This window comes from Panthera leo, chromosome B2 (assembly GCF_018350215.1).
Source record: "Panthera leo isolate Ple1 chromosome B2, P.leo_Ple1_pat1.1, whole genome shotgun sequence".
NCBI classification, from domain to species: Eukaryota; Metazoa; Chordata; class Mammalia; order Carnivora; family Felidae; genus Panthera; species Panthera leo.
In genome coordinates this window covers 98,708,603-98,734,693 of record NC_056683.1, presented here as the reverse complement: position 1 = coordinate 98,734,693, position 26,091 = coordinate 98,708,603, and the positions used below count along the sequence as shown (strand labels likewise).

The 26,091-nt window shown below is 36.7% G+C and overlaps 1 protein-coding gene and 1 pseudogene across 2 annotated transcripts in view; one reads left to right on the top strand and one right to left on the bottom strand.

Moving 5' to 3' along the window:
• CDC40 (cell division cycle 40) overlaps window positions 1-26,091 on the bottom strand; it is a 60,499-nt gene that overhangs the window by 17,653 nt on the left and 16,755 nt on the right. For both annotated transcript variants that reach the window (XM_042939568.1, XM_042939569.1), the window contains 8 exons: window positions 21,211-21,340; window positions 11,103-11,186; window positions 9,480-9,619; window positions 7,781-7,877; window positions 5,817-5,956; window positions 5,110-5,184; window positions 2,837-2,882; window positions 139-240 (listed from right to left, as the gene is read on the bottom strand). In XM_042939568.1, coding sequence (XP_042795502.1) covers window positions 139-240; window positions 2,837-2,882; window positions 5,110-5,184; window positions 5,817-5,956; window positions 7,781-7,877; window positions 9,480-9,619; window positions 11,103-11,186; window positions 21,211-21,340 — 814 coding nt within the window. The remainder of the gene's footprint in view (window positions 1-138; window positions 241-2,836; window positions 2,883-5,109; window positions 5,185-5,816; window positions 5,957-7,780; window positions 7,878-9,479; window positions 9,620-11,102; window positions 11,187-21,210; window positions 21,341-26,091) is intronic.
• LOC122220271 lies at window positions 13,688-16,005 on the top strand (annotated as a pseudogene).

The window sequence follows — 26,091 nt, the reverse complement described above, 5'->3', positions numbered from 1 at the left end:
TTTATGATATTAGCTGATGGTGGTATGAGAATCAGCAGTTACAGATGGCATCATCTGCCACAGAAGACCACTCACACTATTTCATTTACCAATGCTAATGTATAAGATAAATATGGATTAGTATCAGTGAGCTCTTACCTGTCTCAGTGTCCCAGAGCTTAAGATACCTGTCATAAGCTGCACTGAGGAACTGTGTTCCTGCAGTATTAAAGCAGATGTCCCTAACAGCTTTACTGTGACCTAAAGGTGGAGACAATAAAAATGGAGGTGAGGTGAAATATCTCTTAAAACACAAGCACTGTTAAGAGAAATAGCATTTTCAAGCCACACTGTGAGTCAAAATCTCTGGAATCCTATTCCCTGACTTACTGACTCAGAGTTCAGTTAGGTGTGGGCTTGGGAACGTAGGAGGTTTTTTTATTTCCCCTTCAAAAAGCTCCCTAGGTGTTTCTGAGGCATAACATTTCAGTAAGAACCAAGAGACAAGGGGTAACTTTTTTTTTTTTTTTTGAAGTTGGTCATAGCAATCTTTTAATATGTAATACACATAACTGATGACTAAGCAGTCAAGAATTTAAGGAAACATAACAGGCCAATTATTGCCAACGAAAAAGAAGGGACCAGTGACATGTTGGAGGTTCGCTCTCCAGATTACTCACTAAGTGAAACAAAGTGACCTGACCCTCAAGTTCACGGAATCACAGCCCTTCTTCAGTAGCTGTGGATTTCTGTGATCACATTACCAAGTTTCACAGAAGTGAATTCAGAATCTCCGAGACTAATAAACCTTTTTGAAACAAATATCAATTTCTATTTTAAGACAGCATTTTGACAATATATTAATTTTAAAGTGCTTTGCTTGGAAATCAATCCTGCCAGGCCAGTCAACTCTTCTGAAAGTTACAGAGACAAATAAAATGTGGCTACATGAAAGCAGAAACTTTCCTATTCTTTACCACCCCATCATGACCAAGACTGACAAGTACAATTGTGCAAAATGTGCACTGCACAAATTGTCAACCACACACAGCAGCCCTGAACCAGCACCACCAGTGAACTAGTCAGGCAATGTGCTACAGTAATTAGGCATTCTTTTCTACAGCAAGAGTCCCATCTTCCGAAAGCAGGTAATTTTCAGTTTTCCACTGAAAAACTGCCAGGGAGCAGCGGGGAGACAGATGGGGACCAAATCCACTAAATGTACAGGAGGCATTTTGTTCCCCCGTACACTGCTGAGAGCCTTCCCACAAGTCCTCCTATAGGCACCTTGGGCAGTATTTATTTGTGGGGTGAGGCCCTAAAATCATAACAAAGCCTGCAGAACGGACTCCCGCTTAAATCTAAAACCAGAGCCACTACGATTTACACAAACAGTGTTTCGATGATGTACAGTTAAATCTGGAAACATAACCAGCCTTCATATGAAATCTGCCCAAGACTGTAAACTATTCTCTGCCAGAAAGGTTTGCCACGAAGCTGTTCTCTTTTTGGCCTTGTTTTCTTCTTCAAGGAGTTCACTCAATCTTATCCTTTTGTATGCTGTAGCTGTCAATTCCTAACTTCTCTTCAAAGCTCAACATCTGGCCATCTAATTGCTTACTGGAAATTTTCATCTCCATATCCCAAAGGCAGCTCAAACTTAACAAGAGATACCTCATCATCCTCTTCTGTTCCCTCTCTTGGCGAATGGCACAACCATTCACCCAGCCAGCTGGGAGTCACCCTAGATTCCTGCTGCACTCTTATCAATTACATCCACTAAGTCCTGCTGATTTTTAACTCTTGATTGTTTTTCCTCTCTATGCGCCGCTTTAGTCCAGACTCTTAGCATTTCTAATCTAGACCAATGAAATAACCCTGTAATTCATTTCCCTGCCAGCGGGCCTGCCCCACCAAAACATCTTCCATACTGTCACTGTGATCTCTATAAACTTCAAATCTATTTAAGCTAATTTCCTGCAAAAGCTGTTTAATGGATGGCTTTCCAAGGTCCTCTGGATAGATTCTACACTCATTTTTTTTAATTTTTAAAAAATTTAGTTTATTTATTTTTGAGAGACAGAGCGAGAGAGAGAGAGAGCACGAGAGCGTGAGTGTGGGCGTACATGTGGGGGAGGGGCAGAAAGAGAGAGGGAGACACAGAATCCAAAACAAGCTCCAGGCTCTGAGCTGTCAGCACAGAGCCCAATGCGGGGCTCGAACTCACAAATCGTGAGATCATGACCTGAGCCGAAGTCGGACGCTTAACTGAGCCACCCAGGCACCCCGATTCTGCACTCCCTACTAAGAGCATGTAAGGTCCTCCATGCCTTGCCTCTTGTTACACTCCTTTGTCTGCTTGTCATCTCTCACCATATTCCATACCCTGGCAATTCCCAAATATACCTGGCTGCCCCAAAGCAGCATGCTTTCTCAAACCACTTTTGCTTTTCTTCTCAGTTCCCTTTTTTGTCTGTTTGGGAGGACTTAGTCCCTCTTCAAGACTCAGCTCAAGTTTTTGAAGACTTTCCTTCATTATCGGTACAATAAAATTACTGTCAATGATGTTATCTTAGTTTAAAAAAAGTCTTTCCAAACAGGGGCTCCTGGGTGGCTCAGTCGGTTAAGCATCCGACTTTGGCTCAGGTCATGTTCTTGTGGTTCCTGGGTTCAAGCCCCGTGTCGGGCTCTGTGCTGACAGCCTGCTTCAGAGTCTGTGTCTCTCGTCTCCCTCTCTCTCTGCCCCTCCCCTACTCATGCTGTCTCTCTCTCTCTCTCTCTCTTAAAAATAAACATTAAAAAAAAAAAAAAAGGTCTTTCCAAACAGATTTATAGCCAGAGATAAAAGAAGTATTACCAATAAATGTTCGTAGACAGCGCCTGTCTCCATAAACCTCCCATAGCTGGGGGAAAAGAACACAGAGAAATTAAATTTAATAGAAGACTTGGGTAAAATGACAAGTTTCAATCAATAACAACAGTCGTATGCTGGCTATGTGTGTGCATATATGTGTGTACAGGGGATTTAACCAAAGGCATTATATTTAAGGGAACATGTTGCTTAGAGCTGTTAGTCTATGTTGCAACATTTGAACCATACACACACACACACACACACACACACACACACACACACACACACACAAATTTGAAATCTGACACTGAAAGACACACCAAAATATCAAGAAAACATAGATGGAGCTAATAAAAGTGACTTTCACTTCTTGTTCTTTTCTGTATTTGATATATTTTCTATGATGAAAACTTTTATGTAATATTATGAGCTACTTCTGGAAGAATTAAATACTATTAAAAACTGCCATGTTTATAACATTTTGGTCCTTACCAAATGTATTTCATTTTTTTGGAACTTACTGAAGCCACAAAATATTATAGAAGCTATATGGAAATGATGATCTACACTATAATAGGCTAATAATTCTCATCACATCTAAAGTGAATTAATACAATAGCTTCAAAACTACCTTTATTCTTGCCTACCTCAAATCAAACCGTTGGTAATGTTACTAGTGTTCTAAAACAGCACTTCCTGGCCACCCAGTGCCAACAGCATAAACTCTCAGTTCCCGCAGCATACCAGGCAAAGGACTTCCAGGACCTACCTGGTCCTTGGCCTATGACTGTTGCCACTCTGTATCTCTCAGATTCGAGACTCCAGAAACCACAAACTTACAGTGTTCAGCACACGCCATGCCTATGCATCCTATTCACTCTTTTTGGACCTGCTCCACTCCCTACACCCCCCACCCCCGCCATCCCCTTTACTTAGTTACCCTCCTACTGAAGTGTGCTTCCTCTTTGAAAACAGAGCACCTTATGCCAGGTTCTATAAGCATCATTTACATCATAAAGAAATGATCACCCTAAGGGCAGGGAGAGGGTCTTTTTTAAACTTTTTAAATTTTTTTTAACGTTTATTTATTTTTGAGACAGAGAGAGACAGAGCATGAACAGGGGAGGGGCAGAGAGAGAGGGAGACACAGAATCTGAAACAGGCTCCAGGCTCTGAGCTGTCAGCACAGAGCCCGACGCGGGGCTCGAACTCACGGACTGAACTCACGGACCGTGAGATCATGACCTGAGCCGAAGCCAGATGCTTAACCGACCAAGCCACCCAGGCGCCCCATGGAGAGGGTCTTAATATATTTTTAGTCTTGGCCTGTTGACATATTAGGTACCTAAAAAATGCTTAGGAAATGAAGTAAATTGAACTCTATGTTTTTTCAATTGGTCAGAAAGACCTTAATCTTAATATAGTTTGTATGAAGTGAAAGTTAAAGGAAACAAGGTTTTTTTACTCCAAACTGTTAGCCTGTCATTTTAAGCTATTGAGTAGAGACAGTTGCCTAAATGACTGCCCTCATCAAGAAAAGCTACCTTCACATATCATTGAGTTGTTTACACAGAGTACAATTTTAATGATTCAACTTTCTAAGCCTCAAGAGTACTAGAGGGCTGATATGTCTTGACCATCATAATAATGCAGACACAGAAGACACAAAAAAGAGCACTATTCTTTCAGATTTTAGTTTTAAAAAGGCTTCTCCCATGTTCAAGTTGATATGCTCTGGCAACTGAGCTTTTTCCCCACATACTCTATAGCTGAAACTTAACCTTAAAGTGGAGCTTCCCAAGACGGTACAACCTGAGAGAAGAGGCTGGGAGCAGTTCTGCTACTTGGTGTCTACTTGCATTTATAAGAAAAAGGATGAATTATGTTACCTACTTTTTGAAATGGGATTTCTATCATGTGTCCTCTCTACCTCATAAGGTCCTGAGGAACAAATGAACTCATATTTGTTACGTATCCAAAGCCCCTATAAAAATACGTTATTAGTGATTAAATATTTATATATCTAAAGCCAAAGTGATTGATTACATCCTAATCAGTTATCTAAGCTTACAAATGAGCCTAGACAGTTGGACCACAGAGCCATATTTGAATCAACATGTTTGGAAGCAATTCATAAATGGCTGCATTCACGGGGCCTAAGAGAAAATAATTAGCCTCTAGTTGCCTAGCAAACCCAAATTTATTTATAATTAACCGAATAGACTTAACCAAAGCACTAGCATTGCAGCACTCCTACTCTGTTACTGAAAACTCACCTTAATTTTACAGTCCATGGAACAAGACAGCAATAAATGGCCAGAGAGAGGAAACAATCTGACAGCACTGACGCCCTATAAAAAGGTATTACAGTTATCAATCAGAAGGAGTCTAATGTCCGCTAAAGTGAAACAAGGAAAGTATGATATATTTTTAAGCAACCTAATTTACTGTTTTTCTTAATTCCAAAAATCATGCCCCAGAATAACCTTTGTTAGTAGTCCAAGAGCAGCCCTTATTGACACTAAGCTTTTGAAGATTTGTTTTTTGACCTTTAATACTGACTTTCTCACCCCAGGGAATTCTTAGTCAATCAAGTTGCTAATGCTCTCTCTCCTCTTCCTACTTTTATTCAGTTCCTTTGCTCTTTGCTAGGAGCTGGAAAATTATCAGTTGGAATAGTGCAGATGACCAAGAATATCAACATCAAAAGTTTCAAGTATCTTGTCTCTGCATCAGTTTAAATATTATCATGGTTTATAAACCAGAAACCATCTAATCTTCTCTTAAGCATGATAATCCCAAGAGCTAAGGCAACATTACTGAGGTCTTAGTGCCACTACCAACCCATTATTCACTGCTGTGGTTCCAGAAAAAAGCAGATTGGGCAGGAATATGTGGGGAAAGGCTTGGGTTACCCATAAGGGGATAGGACACCAATTATGAATGTGATGTCATGGCCAATCCATATGACCACTTTGCTTACCTTCGTATGTCCAGACCACACATGAATTTGTTTCTTGGGAAGATAACACTTCTCAGGTGGCACAGTAGACCGCAGATTAACACCAACATCCTGAGGTATGTGAAGATAGGATCTGCCTTGGTAGTCATACATTTCTTTAACTGAAATAAGAAAACAAAGGAAAGCAGTGAACAAATATAAGCTACAGTCATAAAATCTATAACCTTAAATGATAACATTTTTTAAAAAATTTTTTTAACGTTTTTTTATTTATTTTTGAGACAGAGAGAGACAGAGCATGAGCAGGGGAGGGGCAGAGAGAGAGGGAGACACAGAATCTGAAGCAGGCTCCAGGCTCTGAGCTGTCAGCACAGAGCCCGATGTGGGGCTCGAACTCACAGACTGTGAGATCATGACCTGAACTGAAGTCGGACACCCAGCTGACTGAGCCACCCAGGCACCCCTGATAACATTTTATTCATAGGGATATTGTTCCCTATTAAAGTTTAGGTACTAACATTCTGATGAAGTTAAGACCAAGAGTCAGCTAAAATTTAGTTCTTGAAGTCACTGCTATTGTTTACAATTAGAGGTAATACTTTGGAATTTCTAAATACCCAGAGACTATCAGACCTTTAAATAAGATCTATACTTCTTTTATTTAGTTATACATTTTAATGATATAAAAAAGACTTCACTGCAGCATAATTACAGCGAGGGAAGAAAAGATAATACTTGAGCCTTGTGAGTCACTGGCAAAGACTCAGAAGCAAACCAGGATAAAAAAAGAAGTTAAAAATATCAACTACCCTTTTTCCCTGTTTTCCTCTTTTATGCCCTTCCAGGTTCCTATTCCATTCTCTTCTCCACTTTCAACATAAAGTTTACAGTGAAGTCACTGGTGGCACTTAAATGGCATAGTATATATAAAACATTTAGCGGCATGCCTGGCACAGAATAGTCCTCAATAGATGTGGGCTGTTACATTTATTATGGCTGCAAGCACCACAGTACTCAACAGACTCCTTGGAGAGAAAACTCCAGAAAACGGGAGTTTGAGAAATCGAATATGGCCTCATCAAACCTAAATATTTGATATGTGATCAATGTTAGAATAACCAATACATCAGTACTAAATTATTCCTTACAGTTTGCTAATCACTACATAATTTTCCAAAGGTAACTAATTATTAATGAACCAAGTACATTTGAGAATACTTATAATTCATTTTGGACTATAGTTCCTGATGTAAAGGAAATAGGCATTTCCTTCCACGTATCAAAATTAGTATAAGAATTTTAATCTCCAGTCCATTCACATGAAAAAAAAAGTTTTTCTTGTAAAGTATAATTTAGTAACAATTATGAATGAGGAGGATATCTGGAGAGTATCTGGCTTGGGTTAAAAACAAAAAGTTAAAATGACTGGAGCAAGAGTCTGTTCTGAGGAAACAATAGATTGTGGACAATTCAGACCTCTTCTTTATCTGCCATTTTTAATTTTTTTTTTTTTTTTTTTTTTTTTTACGTTTATTTTCGAGACAGAGAGAGACAGAGCATGAACGGGGGAGGGGCAGACAGAGAGTGAGACACAGAACCGGAAGCAGGCTCCAGACTCTGAGCCATCAGCCCAGAGCCCGACGTGGGGCTCGAGCTCACGGTCTGTGAGATCATGACCTGAGCTGAAGTCGGACATTCAACCGACTGAGCCACCCAGGCGCCCCTATCTGCCATTTTTAAAAATTCACTAGCACTTTGAAGAATCATCTGTGGCAATCATTAATCATGCTATTTTCTCTCCTTTATTAGAATACAGAAGAGTCTGGTATAATTTCTTCGAGATGCGAACAGTCAAATACAATTATTCTTAATACAGTGAAGCACAGCAGCTGATTACTAAGGGCAATTGATACTATATGAACAGAGAACAGAGTAGATATCTGAAAGTTTATCATAAAAATGAAGAAGCATAAAAAATATATTACCATGTAAGATTGTCTTCTCCTCCCCAGGTTTCTCTTCTTCCTGTTTGCCTTTTTTCTGCCTCTTGGCCGTGATTTCATCTAATTCTTTTTGTTCTTCCTAAGGAAATTAAGAAGTGAACTTTAAAATGGATGCTTTAGAACCCCACCTTGCCCAAGGCTGATTATAAATACTTTATGATGAGGTCCACTTTTTGGTGAAGCAATAGCTATAAGTATGTCTCTCGGATAACAATCTCAACTCTTTGACGGATTACAAAATGACATTAACAAATAAAAGGTACTAGTTGATACTTTTAAAATCATTTTATACAAAACCCATCCTTCTGGAACACCTAGAAGCAAATTTAATGTGTTATGCTAATTATGTAAGTGAAAAGACAAAGCAATTAGAAAATCTACTACTGTAAAGGAAACTCAGTTTTAGGACATAATGTTGTTCTCCAGTAATGACAGCTTTTACTAAGCCATAAGCATATAAGCAATGACTACAGATCTGTGACAACTTTTATGGGAGAAGCAGTGGAAGGAAGGTGGGGTAGTAATAAGTCCCTATCTATAATAACAAAGACGTCAACAGATGATGTCTAATGTAAATAAAAAGCAGCATATGTATATAATTGAGATACATAGATGAAAGATACAGCTAGAACATAAGCTTCATGAGGACAGGATTTTCTTGATCTTGTCCACTGCTATATCCCTAAGACCTACAAGAGTCACTGGCCCATAGAGACAGTAGGATTTGGAAGGGGGAAGGGGCAGATAGGGGTCTATAGTTTTATTTTATAAACTTCATGGTATTATTATTTCAAAATATAGATAATTATTAAAATTTTTAAATATGTTAATAAATAAAACCCATCATCAATCCTAAAATCATAGAAAGGCTAATAATTTAGTATTCTAGATACTCACATTACTCTCTGAATATCTAGTATCAGAAGAACACCTACCACAATAGTTTAACAGCATTATCAACTTTTATTAAATTTTAACTTTTCTTAAAAATTGTTCAATATTGTATTTTAATTAAAAATATGGAAGAAAATCAGGATGCCCAGGTGGTTCAGCTGGTTAGGCGTCTGACTTCGGCTCGGATCATGATCTCATGGCTCATGATTTCAAGCCCCGTATCGGGCTCTGTGCTGACAGCTCGCAGCCTGGAGCCTGCTTCGGATTCTGGGTCTCCCTCTTTCTCTACCCCTTCCCCACTCATGCTCTGTCTATCTCAACAAAAATGAAATAAAATAAAAAACCAAAAAGGTATTTAAAAAAATACGGAAGAAAATATATCAGAAAAAGGATAAATAAAAATATTCCCAGGGCACCTGGGTGGCTCAGTCGGTTGAGCGTCTGAGTCTTGATCTCGGCTCACGTCATGATCTCAGAGTTTGTGGAATCGAGCCCCGTAAGTCAGGTTCTGTGCTGATAGTGCAGAGACTGCTTGGGATTCTCTCTCTCCCTCTCTGCCACTTGCCTGCTCATGCTCTCTCTCTCTCCCTCAAAATAAATAAATAAACTTAAAAAAATATTCCCAAGAAAAATTTAAAAATCTTAGTGTATTTTCTCAGCCATGGCAGGGAAATTCTAATGAGTCATCATTTGGTTCTCTAAGGAAATCTCAAGTTTATTAACATAGATATCCTTCATAGACACACAGCATCTACCTGAATTGGCAATGAAAAACATCAAAACTTACTTCTGAGGGTTTGGCTACATCTTTTTCATCCACATATTTTGCCCATGGTCCCAAGAAACCATCAATATTAGATGCATCATTTTCTTTAAACTTTTTTCTTTTTTCTATTTTTTTCTGACCAGTTTCAAACACAGTTAAACCTACATTAAAAAAGAGATTACAAACATGGATATTTTTTAAAGAAACAGCATTTATATAAATACATATATAGAGCATATATGTTTTTACTTTGTATGGCTAAAGAAAAGTGATTGTTCAAGTGACCAAAGATTTATTTAAAAACACAAAATAAAATCTATATGAATCTGCCAGATAGACCAACTCATGGTATACAAAAAGAGACTCAACCTTCTGGGAAGAGAAGCTTCCTACTGTTCCCAATATTTTGCAAATCCTCATCTATTTAAAGAAAAGACTCAGCTATGTAATCCTACAATGATACACAATCCTTTTAATGAATCAGTAGATTTTACCACTTTTTGAAAGAAATCCAGCAATTTAATATTGCTAAATAATGATAAAGCTACTTTTGAAAGCAAGAATAAATTAAAATTTATCATTTAAAAACTGAATTAGGTTAAATTACATTAGGAAATTAATAATTTTGATTCACTTGTAATTCAACAATATTAATTAAACAAGGTTTCACAAGAATCTGGTATTCTTCCAAGTGATCTCAATCTAAACTTGACCTCTAAATCATAAATCTTAGAATTAAAAAGAAAGGAGGAAAGAGGGTGTTTCTGGTTGAGGTTCTGATTTGATCAGTAGGAGGTGGCACTCTGGGTGCTGGCACTAAATTGGAAAAGGTTTATGGGTCACAGTCGCAATCTAACTACATAAAAGATACGGCTTGTAGAGGTCTAACTTAAAAAAGCTTACCTATATTAATTCAAATCAGTTTCCTTCAGGTTGCATGTTACAACAAAAGCTTGTTAAAATTCTATTTTAACAATAATGTAGCTGGATGATATGATATAGGGTCTGTAGCTACTAACTAGAAGTCCTCATACAACCATATTCTTTTTCTAATGAGCATATTTTATGGGTAAGATTCCAATGATGAGCTTTGTGAGAAGTTAGCATTTAGAATATGACACTTTGTCTTGTAAGTACAAAATGAAAATTTGCACAAATATATATTCTAAAACACATATTCAAACTCAGCCTTCAAACCTTTAAAGATAATCTTTACAGACAATGTATAATAAAATTTGTTCTGCTCTGTAAAAACGGAGCTTGACGTTAGTGTTGAGAAATAAATTGCCAAGATTAGCTACACATTAATTATAATTTATTGAATGATTTCTACATGGTTGGCACTGTGCCTAGTGCTCATCACAACCCAGAATAATAGGTACCAACATCTTCCCTACAAGGTTGCACACCTAGTTGAGTGGCAAAAACAAGCTCTAAACTATAATAGTTCTAAATGATACTGCTCTAAAATATATCACTGTGTTGTCTCAGCTTAAAATAAAACCAACCTAATAAAACACTAGTTTTTTCTTACTGCTGAAAGTCAATTTGCAAGACAGTAATCATAAGTGTATGTATACATAGATATAGACACATACATATATACTTGATATTAAATATTTTAAATAAATTTGAATAAATTACCTTGATTTTTTTCAGCTTCTTCTACAGAACCAATATATTTAGTAGACACTTGGTGATTATCTAATGAAGGGTCTAATGCATAACCTGAAAAGGAAGAAAGTACATATTATGGACTCCATTTTTGTCATTTATAGTTTATTTTATTACTATACAAATACACTCATTTCACATTTTCCTTCCTAGATGTTGAAATGGTCTCTTTAACTTAGGACCAAATCCCTCTTTCCTGAGCTATGTTCCTTTTAGAACAATTAACCCAAATCTCAGGGGGGACCATGCATGACTTCAGTCGAGTAAAAAGTATTCTTATAGGATGAATTTAGCATTCTGTCATTACATTATTAACAGTCTCTCTGGCCAAGATATCAAACTTTAGTCTTAAATTCTAAGATCTTAAAAATATATGTACATCACACGTTCAGAAGCTTAGAAACCATTTCCTTTTTGTTTTCGGTAATAGGTAAGACATGGCTTTAGCTTATCAAATTATATAAACTATTAAGTAATTTAAAAAAGAAGAGACTAAGAAGAATTATATAAAATCTAGCTATTATTTTGAAAATGCTATTCTCAGGAAAGACAGTTTTGTTTCTCAAGTTTAAAATAATACATTTCTACTTCATAAATCACTATGTATGTTTCCTTGGTAAGAAAAGTAAGAATATCTACTAGCATGTGAATACACTGCTTCAAAAAGTCATGAAAGTGGGACGCCTGGGTGACTGACCAGTTGGTTGAGTGTCTGACTCTTGATTTTGGCTCAGGTCATGATCTCAGGGTCGTGGGATTGAGGCCCATATTAGGCTCTGTGCTAAGCATGGAGCCTACTTGAGATTCTCTCTCTGTGTGTGTGTGTCTCTCTCTCCTTCTGTCCCCCTCCCTGGCTTGCTCTCCCTCTCTCTCAAAAAAAAAAAAAAAAAAAAAAAGTGATGGAAGTATGTAGTAGTATATATATAAATGTAGTCTTCAGTGGTCTTTGGGAACTTAAGGAAAGAAATCTATCTATATGAACTCAAATCAATTTTTCCTTAAGTGGGGGTGCTATAGCATGATAAATGGTGAAATTAGTTTTAGCAATAATCTAGCAAATTTATAAAAGAGAGCTAGATCATTAATCAGTTTATGGCCTATGACTTGCATGAATAATCATAAAATATATAAAAGTATTAGCCAATTTTTTAAGGGGTACATCCTAGTGGATAAAGTTGACACTTTAATTTTCCAGCTGAAGATTAAAGAGAACTTCTTTTGGGGAACAGAAAGAGATTTGTCATTAAACATACTTTTCAAACAAACTAAGGATATAGGTGTTCAACTCATCCTCATGATATGCTAAATAGAAACATCCACCTTGGCTATTAGCTCATTTGCATAGTTTTTTCAGTATTAAAATATGTTCTTAGCCAGAGGAGAAAGCTTGATGACAGAAAAGCAGCTTTGGAGTAGAATCTCTGAAATCACAGGTTCAAATCCCATGAGTTATTTTATCTCTCATCTCTTTGACATACAGAACAGTGTTCTGTAAGGGATTTTTAAAATGAGACTTTATAAGGCTCATATAAAATTTATACCAACATATCTGATGTTAAAAATCCCCATCTCAATCATAAAAATTTATCTAGAATGTAATTCTATTTTGTTGGAGAGTTATGTCTATACCAACGACATTGCATTATGGGTTTGGAGGAAGGGAGGGGGAGGCAGAGAAGAAAGGGAGATCCCCGGTCCTTCCTGTGATATCTGTGTAAGCACCAATCCCCAACTCATTTGGCCATAGTCTTGTTTCTGGGACAGGAATTCATGCTCTCTTCCTTTTCCACGTCATCTATGGTAAAATAAATCTTTACTGCGATTATCACCATTACCACTACTGCTTCCCACCCCAGGTAATTAAGGGACAATAATATTTTCCCTTCACAAATAAGAGAAGTTAAATATTTAGCTATATACCCTACTAGAAGCCAATCAAGTGATAGAGCAAGATATAACTCTAACACTACAGAATTTTAGTCTAATTAGATTTCTATCATCCTATGGCTCAAGTAAGTTTGAATATGTCTGCATTTCAGTTCTGAGATATTCTCATCTGTCTTTCTAAAGTTCATTTTCCTTTTTATGCTTTTAATACAGTTAATGCCTACTTTCTTCCTCTGTAGTCTGTCTGAAGTAGCTCTAACAATACCAACCTTATTAGTAGATCCTTAAGATTATTAATACTAATATACCAATGTATAAATAAGATACAGTCTGCAAAAGAATCGTCACAAATTTATGGAAAAACCTTCAACCTCACTAGTGGTCTACAAGAAAAAATAAAAATAAAGAGATATATTTTTACTATCAAATAAATAAAGGAAAAACAATCATACAGATCTTGGGTAAAGAGAAATAGGACTTTTACATGTGGTGGTGGCAGTATGAGTTAGGATTCTTTTGGATAGCAATTTGACAACATATAACAAAACCTTTAGAGACACTTATATTTGGTGATGTGCAGGAAACCATTATAACACCACTCGGACCGTGCTCTTTGGCCACCACGCTCCCACCCTTGCCTCCGGTGCACATTAAAGATCCAACACCATCACTGACTCCAAGTATTTCACAACCAATAAAAGAGGAGAAGTCTTTGAGTTGAAGGCTAAAGTCAACAATGAAAAGAAAGAAAAAAGGAAGGAGGCTATGAAGAAAGCGACTGTTTCCATGACTATGGCCCAGGATATTAGCTCTCTCTTTCCAGATGTAGTAAACTATGCAAACGGACAATGTGGAATTAAAGAAGCTTGTGTATCTCTATTTGATGAACTATGCCAGCAGTCAGCCAGACATGACCATCATGGCTGTCCACAGCTTCGTGAAGGACTGTGAAGATTCCAATCGTCTAATTCGGGCTTTCACAGTCAGGATCATGGGGTGCACCTGGGTGGACAAAATTATAGAAGATCCCTGCGAGTCCCTCCGCAAGTGCTTGAAGGATGAAGATCCGCATGTTTAGAAAACAAGCAGCAGTCTGTGTGGCAGAACACCATGATATCAATGCCCAAATGGTGGAAGATCAGGGATTTCCGGATTCTCTGCTGGACCTCATAGCAGATTCAAATAGCAGATTCACCACCAATGGTGGTGGCTAATGCTACAACAGCATTATCGGAAATCAGTGAATCTCACCCAAACAGCAACCTACTTGATCTGAACCCAAAGAACATGAATAAGCGGCTGACAGCACAAGTAAGTGCACTGAATGGGGCCAGATTTTCATCTTGGACTGCCTAATTACAACCCTAAAGATGACCGGGAGGCTCAGAGCAGCTGTGTGAGCATGTTAAACTCCCCAGCTATCTCGTGCCAACTCAGCATTGGTGCTTTCAGTGTCAAGAGTCCTAATGAAGTTTCTAGAGTCGTTACCCAAGGACTCTGACTACTACAATATGCTGAAGCCAACACTGCTCAGGTTCTGGCAGAATTCAAGGAATATGCCAAAGAAGGGGATGTTAACTTTGTTTGCAAAGCTGTGTGGGCGACTGTACGGCGTGCCATCAAAGTGGAGACATCTGCTGAGTGCCGTGTGAGCACATTGCTTGATTGCATCCAGACCAAAGTAAATTATGTAGTCCAAAAGGTAACTGTTGTCATCAGGGACATGTTCCACAAATACCCAACAAGTATGAAAGTATCATTACCACTCTGTGCATGAACTTTAGACTCACTGGATGAACCAGTTGCTTGAGCAGCTACAATTTGGATTGTGGGAGAATAAGCTGAGAGAACTGACAACAGATGAGTTACAGGAGAGCTTCCTGGAGAGTTTTCATGATGAAAAGCACCCGGGTGCAGTTCACTCTGCTTGATGCCATAGTGAGGCTGTTTCTCAAGAAACCATCAGAAACACAGGAGCGAGCTGGTACAGCAAATCTTGAGTTTCGCAACACAGGATTCCGATAATCCTTGACCTTGGTTCCCCAGTCAATGTGCCACAGGTGTCCTCCAGGCACATGAGAGTAAACCTGTTAGGAGGAGGACTACATAGTCCGGTGGGACAACCCTCCATCCCATCATCAGTGCCCACAACCTTTGCTTCTTCTCCTATTCCTGTTTTGGTCAACAGTGGTCTGAATGACCTATTTGAGCTCCCCACGGGGATAGGCATGGCACCTGGTGGATAGGTGGCTTCTAAGACTGCCTGGCTGCCTGAAGTAAAATAAAAGCTAAAGGCTTGGGAGACATCTGGAACATTTATTCACTGCCAAGGACACATCTATATGGAAATGAACTTTACCAACAAAGCTCTGCAGCACATGACAGACTTTGCAATCCAGTTTAACAAGAATAGCTTTGGTGTCATCCCCAGCACTCCTCTGGCTACCCATATACCACTGATGCCAAATCAGAGTATTGATGTCTCCTTGCCTCTCCACACCTTGGGCCCGGTCATGAAGATGGAACCTCTGAATCACCTGTAGGTGGCTGTGAAAAACAAGACTGATGTCTTCTACTTCAGCTGCCTCGTCCTACTCAATGTGCTTTGTCTAGAAGATGGCAAAATGGAGTGCCAGGTCTCCCTTGCAACATGGAAGGATATCCCCAATGAAAATGAACTTCGGCTCAATGAACTTTAAGGAATGTCATTTAAAGGCTGACACTGTTTCCAGCAAATTGCAAAACAATAATTTTTACATGATTGCCAAGAGGAATGTGGGCTGGACATGCTGTACCGATCCCTAAAGCTCACTAATGGCATTTGGATTTTGGCTGAGCTACATATCCAGCCAGGACACCGAAATTATACACTGGCACTGAAGCGCAGAGCTGCTGAAGTCTCTCGGTACATCTATCGGGTCTATGACAGTATACTGAAAACCAAATAGACTGGTCTGGGGGTGCCTGGGTGGCTCAGTCGGTTAAGCGTCCGACTTCAGCTCAGGTCACGATCTCGCGGTCTGCGAGTTCGAGCCCCGCGTCGGGCTCTGGACTGATGGCTCAGAGCCTGGAGCCTGCTTCCGATTCTGTGTCTCCCTCTCTCTCTGCCCCTCCCCTGTTCATGCTCTGTCTCTCTCTGTCTCAAAAATAAATAAAACGTTAAAAAAAAAAAAATCAAATAGACTGGTCTGGTGCCCTCTGGTCACGCTGTGATTGGTGCAAGCCAAGAACTTTCAACTGGAAGAAACTGTATTACCATGTAGAATCTGAACCCAAACACACCAAGGCCACCGACCATGGTAGTGACTAGTCTAACTTGTGCTAACATTAGGGCACAACCTGTTGTATAGGTTTAGCTTCCTGTGAACATTTGTAACCACTGCTCCAATCATTTCCCACTTCCTGCCACTGCTATCTGTCCCTGCTTGTGAGCTTCTCCACAGTGTGCCAATGGCTGGTATTTGTGAGTGTAGTTTGATATCTTGTAATTAAAAGCCTATTTCAAAAGCAGAAAAAAGATAAAAAATAGTAAAGCAAGGGAAAGTGTCACTGAAAAAAAAAATTAAAAAAAACACCAAAAACATTTATATTCTTAGAACTACCCCTGGGAATTCATCTTAAGAAAATGAAAAAAACCCATAAAGTTTTATGCACAAAGATATTTACAAAGATAATTTAAAATTACAATTTAAAAAGCATCTTACTGCAGTTTAAGATATACATCACTACATTTTTTTTTACATCACATTTTTAATAGTGAAAATTAGAACCAATTTAAATCTAAATGACACAAGGAATGTTTGCACAAATTATACATCTTCAGCAGAGTATTTTACAAAATCATTTAAAAAGGTTAATGAAGAGTTTCTGATACTAAAATGAAAGCTCAGTTAATAATGACTATGGTAGGGGCACCTGGGGTGGCTCAGTCGGTTACCCATCCGACTTCAGTTCAGGTCATGATCTCACAGTTCGTGACTTTGAGCCCCGCGTCGGACTCCGTGCTGACAGCTTGGAGCCTGAAGCCTACTTCAGCTTCTGTGTCTCCCTGTCTCTCTCTGCCCCTCCTCTGCTTGCACTCTTATCTCTCTCTCTCAAAAATAAATAAACATTAAAAAAAAAGTTAAAAAAATAATGACTATGGTAAAACTAAAGGTGTTTATTTTAAATTCTATTTTCCACTTCCATAGACTGATGTGGAGGAAATTGTGGGTAACAGGAGGACCAAAAGAAGTCTGAAACCTCACTGAGAAGCCCCAAGTTAAGACCAGCCCGGGAGCAGGCCAAGAACCTGGAACGAAAAGGGAGGAAAATAAGACAAAAGAATTCACACAAACCACTGAGAGATGAAATCAGGAGAAATACCATAAAAGGATGCTAAAGTAACAGCCTATCTACACTGATATGGACTCTACAGGCGGGTCTTGTGATAAATAAAATGTAGAGTACAATAGAAATCTTCCAGGAAGAATACACTTAGATTATAACATTGCTACAACCATTTAAAAATGGGAAGAGAAGTAGCATCAATGTTTGTTCTCTAGCCCAGCAGGTTGTACAGTGATATATTCGAGACACGTAAAACTGAAGTCACGTGCCATCTCCTTTATGTCTCAGAAATAACACTAGTACAAGGTGTGAGAAGATCTGCTCCCTGGTACTTTGCAAATGAGGGAAGGTAACAGAAAGGTCTCCTAGCCTTACATTCCATATAGAAAGAAGGGTGAGAGAAAACAGATAGGAATTACGATCTGAAATTAGACGAGACCTTTTGATGAGAAAATAAGACGACTTTTAAGTTAACAGAAGCTATACTTGCTGAATACTTAGGGGTAAAGAAAAGAGAAATTGCTAAACCTGAGGCTGTTTAACTTGTTTATTAATTTAAGTTCAAGCAAACTGTCCTTGGTTCTAAGATTATCACAAAGGAGACAGACCATAATTTGTTTAGCAATCGGCTACTTCATTTATTCCAGGCTGCCTAATATAGGATAGCCCCAAGTCCATTTTTGAACCCAGATCTAAGCCAACTTAGTTTTAAATGTTTTTACTATAGGGGCCGCCTGGGTTGCTCAGTTGGTTAAGTGTCTGACTTAGGCTCAGGTCATAATCTCCCGGTTTCTGAGTTCAAGCTCCACATTGGGCTCTGTGCTGACAGTTCAGAGCCTAGAACCTGCTTCAGATTCTGTGTCTCCCTCTCTCTGCCCCTCTCCTGTTCGCTCTCTCTCTCTCTCTCTCTCAAAAATAAATAAACATAAATAAATAAATAAATAAATAAATAAATAAATAAATGTTCTTACTATAGGATAATTTAAGAAGGAAAATAGGTATCAGTATAAGCTTAATTGGACATTTTCTTTTCTGTTTTGTTTTAAAGTAGTTTTAGCTATCTAAATTATTGCTTAAGTCCTCTCTAAAGAAAACAAAGTCTTTAAAAGTCTGTTTCATACAGGCTAGAATAATAAATTCATGATGTAATAAAATTGATTTTTATGTGCTATACACACATATACACACACACACACACTTCATATTTACATGGGATCCTTTATGGGTACAAATGCATTTATAACCATTTTATTGGACTGGAAGAGTCCAACTCTTCTAGGTGATTTCAGAAGTATACAGTCTAAGTTTTTGAACACTGTTAATTATAACCTTGTCATGATGAAATATAACCTAACACATGACAATCTCTTCAAAACCAGTTTCTGAGAATGTATTGTGATAAATACTATCTTTACTAAAACTCTAAACTAATACACAGTGAATCAGTTTGCATCACTCCCTAAAAATTAGAAAAAAGCAACTTTCCAACATTAGAATAAATTATGTAAATTATGATAGAGCCCATCAATGGATACTACCGAGGTCTTAAAAATGACAAACTGGGATTATAAATTAACACTGGGAAATGCTGATGATAGAACACTGAATAAGAAGGTGAGATGCAAATTTTTCACTATAGAATGATTACAGTATAGAGTAACTTGGAGGGATAAAGATCATAATGCTAAAAGTAGATATTTTAGTATAGTGAGGTTATAGGTAACCTTTTTCTTCTCTCTTTCCTAAAAGTTTTAAAATTTGTTTATATTCTTTTTTTATGAAAATAACTTTTGTTAAAAATCATCACTGAATACATAGTATTTCACGTGATACTGTTTTCTTAACCTTTAAAAACTTTTTTTTTAAAGTTTTACTGAAGTTTATTTATTTATTTTGAGAGAGAGAAGGAGAAGAGAGAGAGAATCCCAAGCAGGCTCCACACTGTCAGCACAGAGCCCGATGGAGGGCTTGAACCCACAAACCGTGAGATCATGACCTGAGCCGAAATCAAGAAACAGACATTTAACTGACTGACCCACCCAGGCTCCCCTTAACCTTCTTTAATCCTATCTTATAATAATGGAAGTTAATGGTAGATAGGACAGAAAAATTTGTTCAGAACTTAAAACAAATTCTGTAAGAAATAAAAGGAGGAATTAGAATTCTAACTGCAAAGAAAGAAAAAAAAGAGAATGTGCTGATGTCTAAAGACGTGATTATTAAATTTGTTGTAAAATTCAAAGTTTTCTTTGTCAATTACTTTTTGGAAAAGAAACATTAGCACAAGAAACTAATTCATAAAGAAGATAACAACTACAACAGCATAAAGACACAGATGAGGATTACAGAAAGAGAAAGGAAAGGTACCGCCGAATACTAGCAAATCTGATATAAGTGACTAGGAACTATAATCTGTGGAACTATCAACAGGGACATTATAAAGACCATCTTCTTTTAGAGGAGATTCCTGACCTTGTATGCATGTTAACCTTATTAAATCCTACCACTGATAGATCAGATATAATTATTTTACACAATGAATCTGTGGCCATTCTATTTCCTGATGTCCTTCAGTAAATAAGAGAAAACATTTCAGAGAGATGTGAGAAACAGAATAAAGTCAGTCGGTTAATAACAAGATATACAGAATGTACCAAAAAAACAAATAATCTGATGAAAAATGAGCAAAAGACATGAATAGACATTTCTCCAAAGACATCCAGATGGTCAACAGATGCTTGAAGACATGCTCAACATCACTGATCATCAGGGAACTGTAAATCAAAACCACAATGAGATATCACCTCACGCTTGTTAGAATGGCTAAAATCAAAACCTCAAGAAACAACAGGTGTTGGCGAGGACGTGGAAAAAAGGAACCATCGTGCACTGTTGGTGGGAATGCAAACTGGTACAGCCACTGTGGAAAACAGTATGGAGGTTCCTCAAAAAATTAAAAATAGAAGTATCATATGATCCAGTGATTCTACTCCTGGATATTTACCCAAAGAGTAGGAAAACACTAATTCAAGATTTATGTAGCTCTATTTTACTGCAGCATTATTTACAATAGGCAAGTTATGGAAACAATCCAAGTGTCCATCGATAGTTGAATGGATAAAGATCTGAAAGATATATACAACGGAATATTACTCAGCCACAAAAAAAGAATGAAATTTTACCATGTGCAACAACATGGATGGATCTAGTGGGTATAAAGTCAAAGTGAAATAGGTCAGTCAGAGAAAGAAAAATACTATATGATCACTCATACGTGCAACTTAAGAAATAAAACAAACGAACAAAGAAAAAGAGACAAAGCAAAAAAAGACTCAACTATGGAGAACAGACTGATGGTTACCGGAAGGGAGGTGAGTGGGGGGATGGTGAAATAGGTGAAGGAGATTAAGAGAACACTTATCATGATGAGCACTGAGCAGTGTATAGAATTACTGAATCACTATAGTGTACATCTGAAACTAATATAACAATGTAGGTTAATTATACTGGAATTAAAAATAAAAGTAAATTCAACACTATCTGGTCATTTACCAACTTCAACAGTGACCTGCATATAATGGACATTCAATAACAAGTGTTCATCATCAAGTACAACAGAGAACATTCTGTTTTTAAGACCACAGAGTATTTCTAGTACTCAGAAATCACAGCAGAGTTAGAATGACAGCTAAAAATATTAGTTCAACTTCACACTTGTATAAATATTTATAGATGTGTTTAAGAAAATGCACCTTTTGAAAAAGGAATCTAGGTTATTAAATTTAAAAAGCAAGAAGATAAAACAGATTATCACACACCCAAAAATGTGTCAAACTGGAAACTGTAAATCTTATCTCCTTACCATAGGTGGCAAAAGTTCTTCTTTGCTGTTCAAACATAAAGTCATTGATATGAGCTGGTTCAGCATATCCAGAAAGCATATTTCTAGGGGCAGCCATCTGCTGTGTCCTAAAGGGATTTTCTGGTCCAAACTGCAATGTTATAAGAAAAAAAATCAAACTTAAATCCTAAGTATATAAAGCCAGAATACCAGAATTATTGTACAATATATTTTCAACTCTAAATCATTAGGGGCTAAGTAACCTACTTGGGAACATGCTCCCCACACATGGTTCAGCGCAGTTGGGCAATGGCTGATGAGCACTGTTTGTCAGCCCAGCCCCTAGGACAGAAGGAGAGGAACCCAGCTCACCCAAGTCTCTGTATGGCTATTTAAATTTAAATTACTTAAAATAAAATATTCAGTTCCTCGGTCACACTAGCCAGACTTCATGTGCTCAACAGTCACATGTGGTTATTGGCTACTACATTTCCTTCATTGCAGGAAGTTCTATTGGACAATGCTGCTCTTGATGATTGAGTTACTATATTTTTGTCCAACGATTTGGGGGATTTGGGGTGACTTTTTTTTTTAATTTATAAAGATGATTTTTGGTATATCAATAATGGTACCATGATGTAATTTTAAAAATACATGTTTCTTCTCTACTAGATTATGAGTTCTTCAAAGGTAGAGACTTAAAATCCTCAATACTTACCATCATGCATGACATACTGAAAGCATTAATGAAGTGAAAGATTAATCAGAACACCACTGGGGTCAGAGAATAGGAAAAAGACAATAAAAGTAAAATGCTTGAAGAAATCCCTAGAAAAAGATATTGCAAATGAAATAAAATTACTCTGAGAAGTCACACTATGAAAGTCTTACACAAAATAGTACATTATTATCTGTTTATAATGCTTTGAGTTTCCATAATGGTTTCCAAGTGTTATTTAATTTGATTTGTACAAAGATCCTGGAAAGTTAGAGAGGTATTCTCCTTCTCATGTTAGAAATGAAGAAAAAAGGCTAAAGATGATGTATTTTATCTTCCCCAGAGTTAATAGTGTTATTATTAATTGGTAGAACCAAGGTTAGAACAAACTCTAGTCTAGGATTCTATTGTATCATAACATTCCTTAAATGTACAATCATACTAACTTTTAAAAAAATGGTAAAAAAAAAGTATCAGATTATGTCAAGCACTATTAATTTAATAATATTTATTTAATGGTAATGGAAAAATCCAACTCTGTATTTTGTTGTTTGTTTGTTTTAAAATAAACAATGAAATGAACTTCCCACTTTGGAAATAGTGGGATTAGACAGGATATTCTTATTTAAAGTCTGGAAGGTCTTCATGATAAAGTATTTCAGCGTCAGAACATCTTAAGTCACTACCATTAGAAACCACCATTCCTATGATATATTTCCAGAGCCATAAATATGTTATTGGTCTTCTCTTAAGGAGAATGCTGCCTTCTCTAGACATCAACATTATACTATGCACAAAAATCTGAATTTAAATGATGTTACATTTGCTTTATGGTTTTTTTCTGCTTTGGAAGAAAATGCATTATTACAATATTCTTTTATATTGATAGCTTCCATTTCTATGTTTAAAGTGATTCAATTTAAAAATATTTGATTTACATACAAAACTTTTATTACTATTCATTCTGAATTTATAATAAAGGAGAGTGCAAGATTTCACAGCCCATATTAGTTCCTCCTTACTAATGGGTAGAAACGTAAGGGAGAAAAAAAATCTAGACTACTGAATGCTGGCAGTTATAGTAACTTCGTTTGTCATGAAATTTATTACAAAAACAAGGAACATCCATAAGAGTAAGGATAATAAAGTGATTTAAGTTTCCTAGATGTTCTACCTAATATAGTCAGCTATCATCCACAAAGCAGTATCTGATATTTCTGGGGGGAGGGGGGATCTAAAATGATAAATATCTCCATTGATCTTGTTACTCATATAATAAGTTAACCATTACATTTATAATTTCCATTTGAAAAAGGAAAATACAATTTCCATAGTCTTATTTTATTAAGATTTTACAAAAAAAAAAAAAAAAAAAAGAACAATTCTTCTACTGGCCATATATATCAAATCAGCTCTATCTTTTAAAGAAAAATTCTCAGTGTTAAGGAACTTTGATTTCTATACGAATACAGATCCACAGATTACAGCTATGTGTATCTTATATTGGTGCTATTTCTAAAGCAGTCTAAAAATTTAAATGTGCTATGTTTTATAGATGTTTAAGCTGGAGGCAACAAAAAAATCTTCTAATGCTATAGGAAGCTGGGTTGCGGGAGGATCTATCTACTTCTGGCTCACCCCAACTGCCTGGTTAACAGCAGCTACTGGAACTGACCTTAAAGATATTAAATAAATGCCAACAAAGAAAAGAAGAGAAATGTTATTCAGCAGAAGTCAGCTCTTCTCAATTCCTTAAAAATTATGTGTCCCAGATGTTCCTGGTCTCTGTGAATATGCATTTCTATTAATTCTGGGTTAACCATTACAAAACAAAACAAAGTATAGGAGCACTTGGCTCAGTTGGTGGACCATGTGACTCTTGATCTTGGGGTTGTGAGTGTGAGCCCCATGGTGGTTGCAGAGAATACTTAAAATAAAAATATCTTCCAAAAAATAAAAAAATCAAAAAGCACATAAAAAACACACAAAACTGACTTCCAAATATTCTTTTTAACTTCTGGCAATTACGTTTAACTAAATTTGTATTCAAGGGATTTTAAAAATACATATTTAAGTTAATTAGGTATGAGTATTTAGCAGTTTTTGGCTAAGACCATACTGAAGTACACCACAGTCAGTTATAATCTTAATCTCCCATATAAAATATACACATTTAAGTATTAATTCATAATTCAGATCACTACATCTCAGGATGTTCCTAAGTATGCTTATATGTTTCACCTGAGTGAAGTAGTGATTTATTTATAAAGTAGGAGAAAAGCATTTTTAATTCGTTAAGATGCGGGTAGATAAATCTAAGAAATCTGTGTATCGTAAGGCAGTGGTTCTCCAAAGTCTTCAGGAGGTACAGTACTTGAGGGTCAGTGTCTTAGCAGTATAGCATAACACCACAGGTATTAAGAAAATTTACACTAGTAAAAACTGACTATGTGAAATCATAATCATAAATTCACATATAGAACACCCCCAAGTTATTGAACCAGTAATAATCATATTATACTTAGATTTCTGGTAAGTTTTTCATTAATGTTTACTGTAGCCATCAATGGTTAAACATTTAGAAACAAACTTTAAGGTGAGAAGATCCTGTTGATTAACTTAATTATTTTCCACAAATTTGGAAAAGATCACCACAATTCATTTTTATTGGGAGAATACCTCAATCATGTAAGACATAAGCAGAGTTTATTACTAAAATAAGATCTTTTACTAGTATGGGTTCTATGACCTTGAGCCTCAGTTTCCTCATCTATGAAATAAAAGAGCTGAACTGTCTTCTAAAGTTCATTCCAACATTAATATTTATAGCAGCCCTTATGGCCAGATTTCTAATATAAACTAGGAACTTCTTTTCCTTTTAACTTTGATGTTTTTCTATTCCTAAAAGTACTATTATTTTAAATCTGAAAATCTCCCTGAAACTTACAGGTTTTACATGAGTCTAGGAAAGCTAACAAGTACACTTTTCTCTAAGTAGATCCAAAAAGGATTGAGTGAAATGAAGAAAATCAGTAGACTAAAGCAATGGCTATTATATCTTCAAGTTCTATCTATAATTTGAGAAAGCTTATCTGGATACTAGGTTAGACCACTTAGGAAAAGTCCTCGGTTGGGAGGGAAAAATAATATTTTATAAAATAAAGTAGTCAATTCAGTTAATTTGCGGAACTAGCAAAGTCCAAGACGTAGGGGTATAATGTGCAAACTCCGCGATGGGTCTACAAACAGGTCTTCCAGCCATAGAGCAATTGTGAAGAGTGATGTGAACTCACATCCCCAAATACATTACCTGCTGACAGTAAACCCTGAGACTTGGTTTCCTCCCTATAAAATAGGGATTAGAGTACTAATAATAACGTGGGTTATTGTAAAGACTAAAGGAGATGAGGTATACAACTATATAAATCTCTCAGGGATACAGGATACAGTAAGAATTGGTAGTTTTATTTCTATGACCACTCTTTTCCATCATGCAAATCCTTACCAAATTAACCTCCCTAAAAATTCAGCTTTAATTATGCTGCTTTAATAAGAACTTTAAAAATCTATGTATCATCCATTAAATCAAGACCAAACTGTTTACATTGGCCAGAACCCTGTGCAACACTATGCAAACTATCACTCTAATCTTACCTCTCTGTTCTCCTGAACTGACAATGACTAAAGTATTCCTTCCTGTTCTTTAAATCTTTTATAATTTGGCTAATGCTACTCTCTTCTGCCTGGAATCTTTCCTCATAAAAGCCTTTCTAGCCATCAATGCCAGTAATAGTAACATAAATAACAGTAAGGGCTGCTATTTATTAAATGCTTACTCTGTGCCAGAGTTTCCTAGGCATATCATACATTAGTATGCGTATCCATATAACTTGGTAAAGTAGAAATTATCTTCATTTTACCCTTGAGAAAACTAAGGTAACCCAGGGTCACACCAAAGCTAGGAAGCAGTACATTTAACCCCAAATCTCATGTTCTTTACTAGGACTTTACTGTTTATTTTAAATTCAAGTGTTTTTTTTTTAATTAATTTATTTTTAAATTTATTTATTTAAATTCAAGTTAATTAACATACAGTGTAGTACTGGTTTCAGCAGAATTTAGACATTCATCACTTACATATAATACCTAGTGCTCATCCCAACAAGTGCCCTCTTTAATGCCCA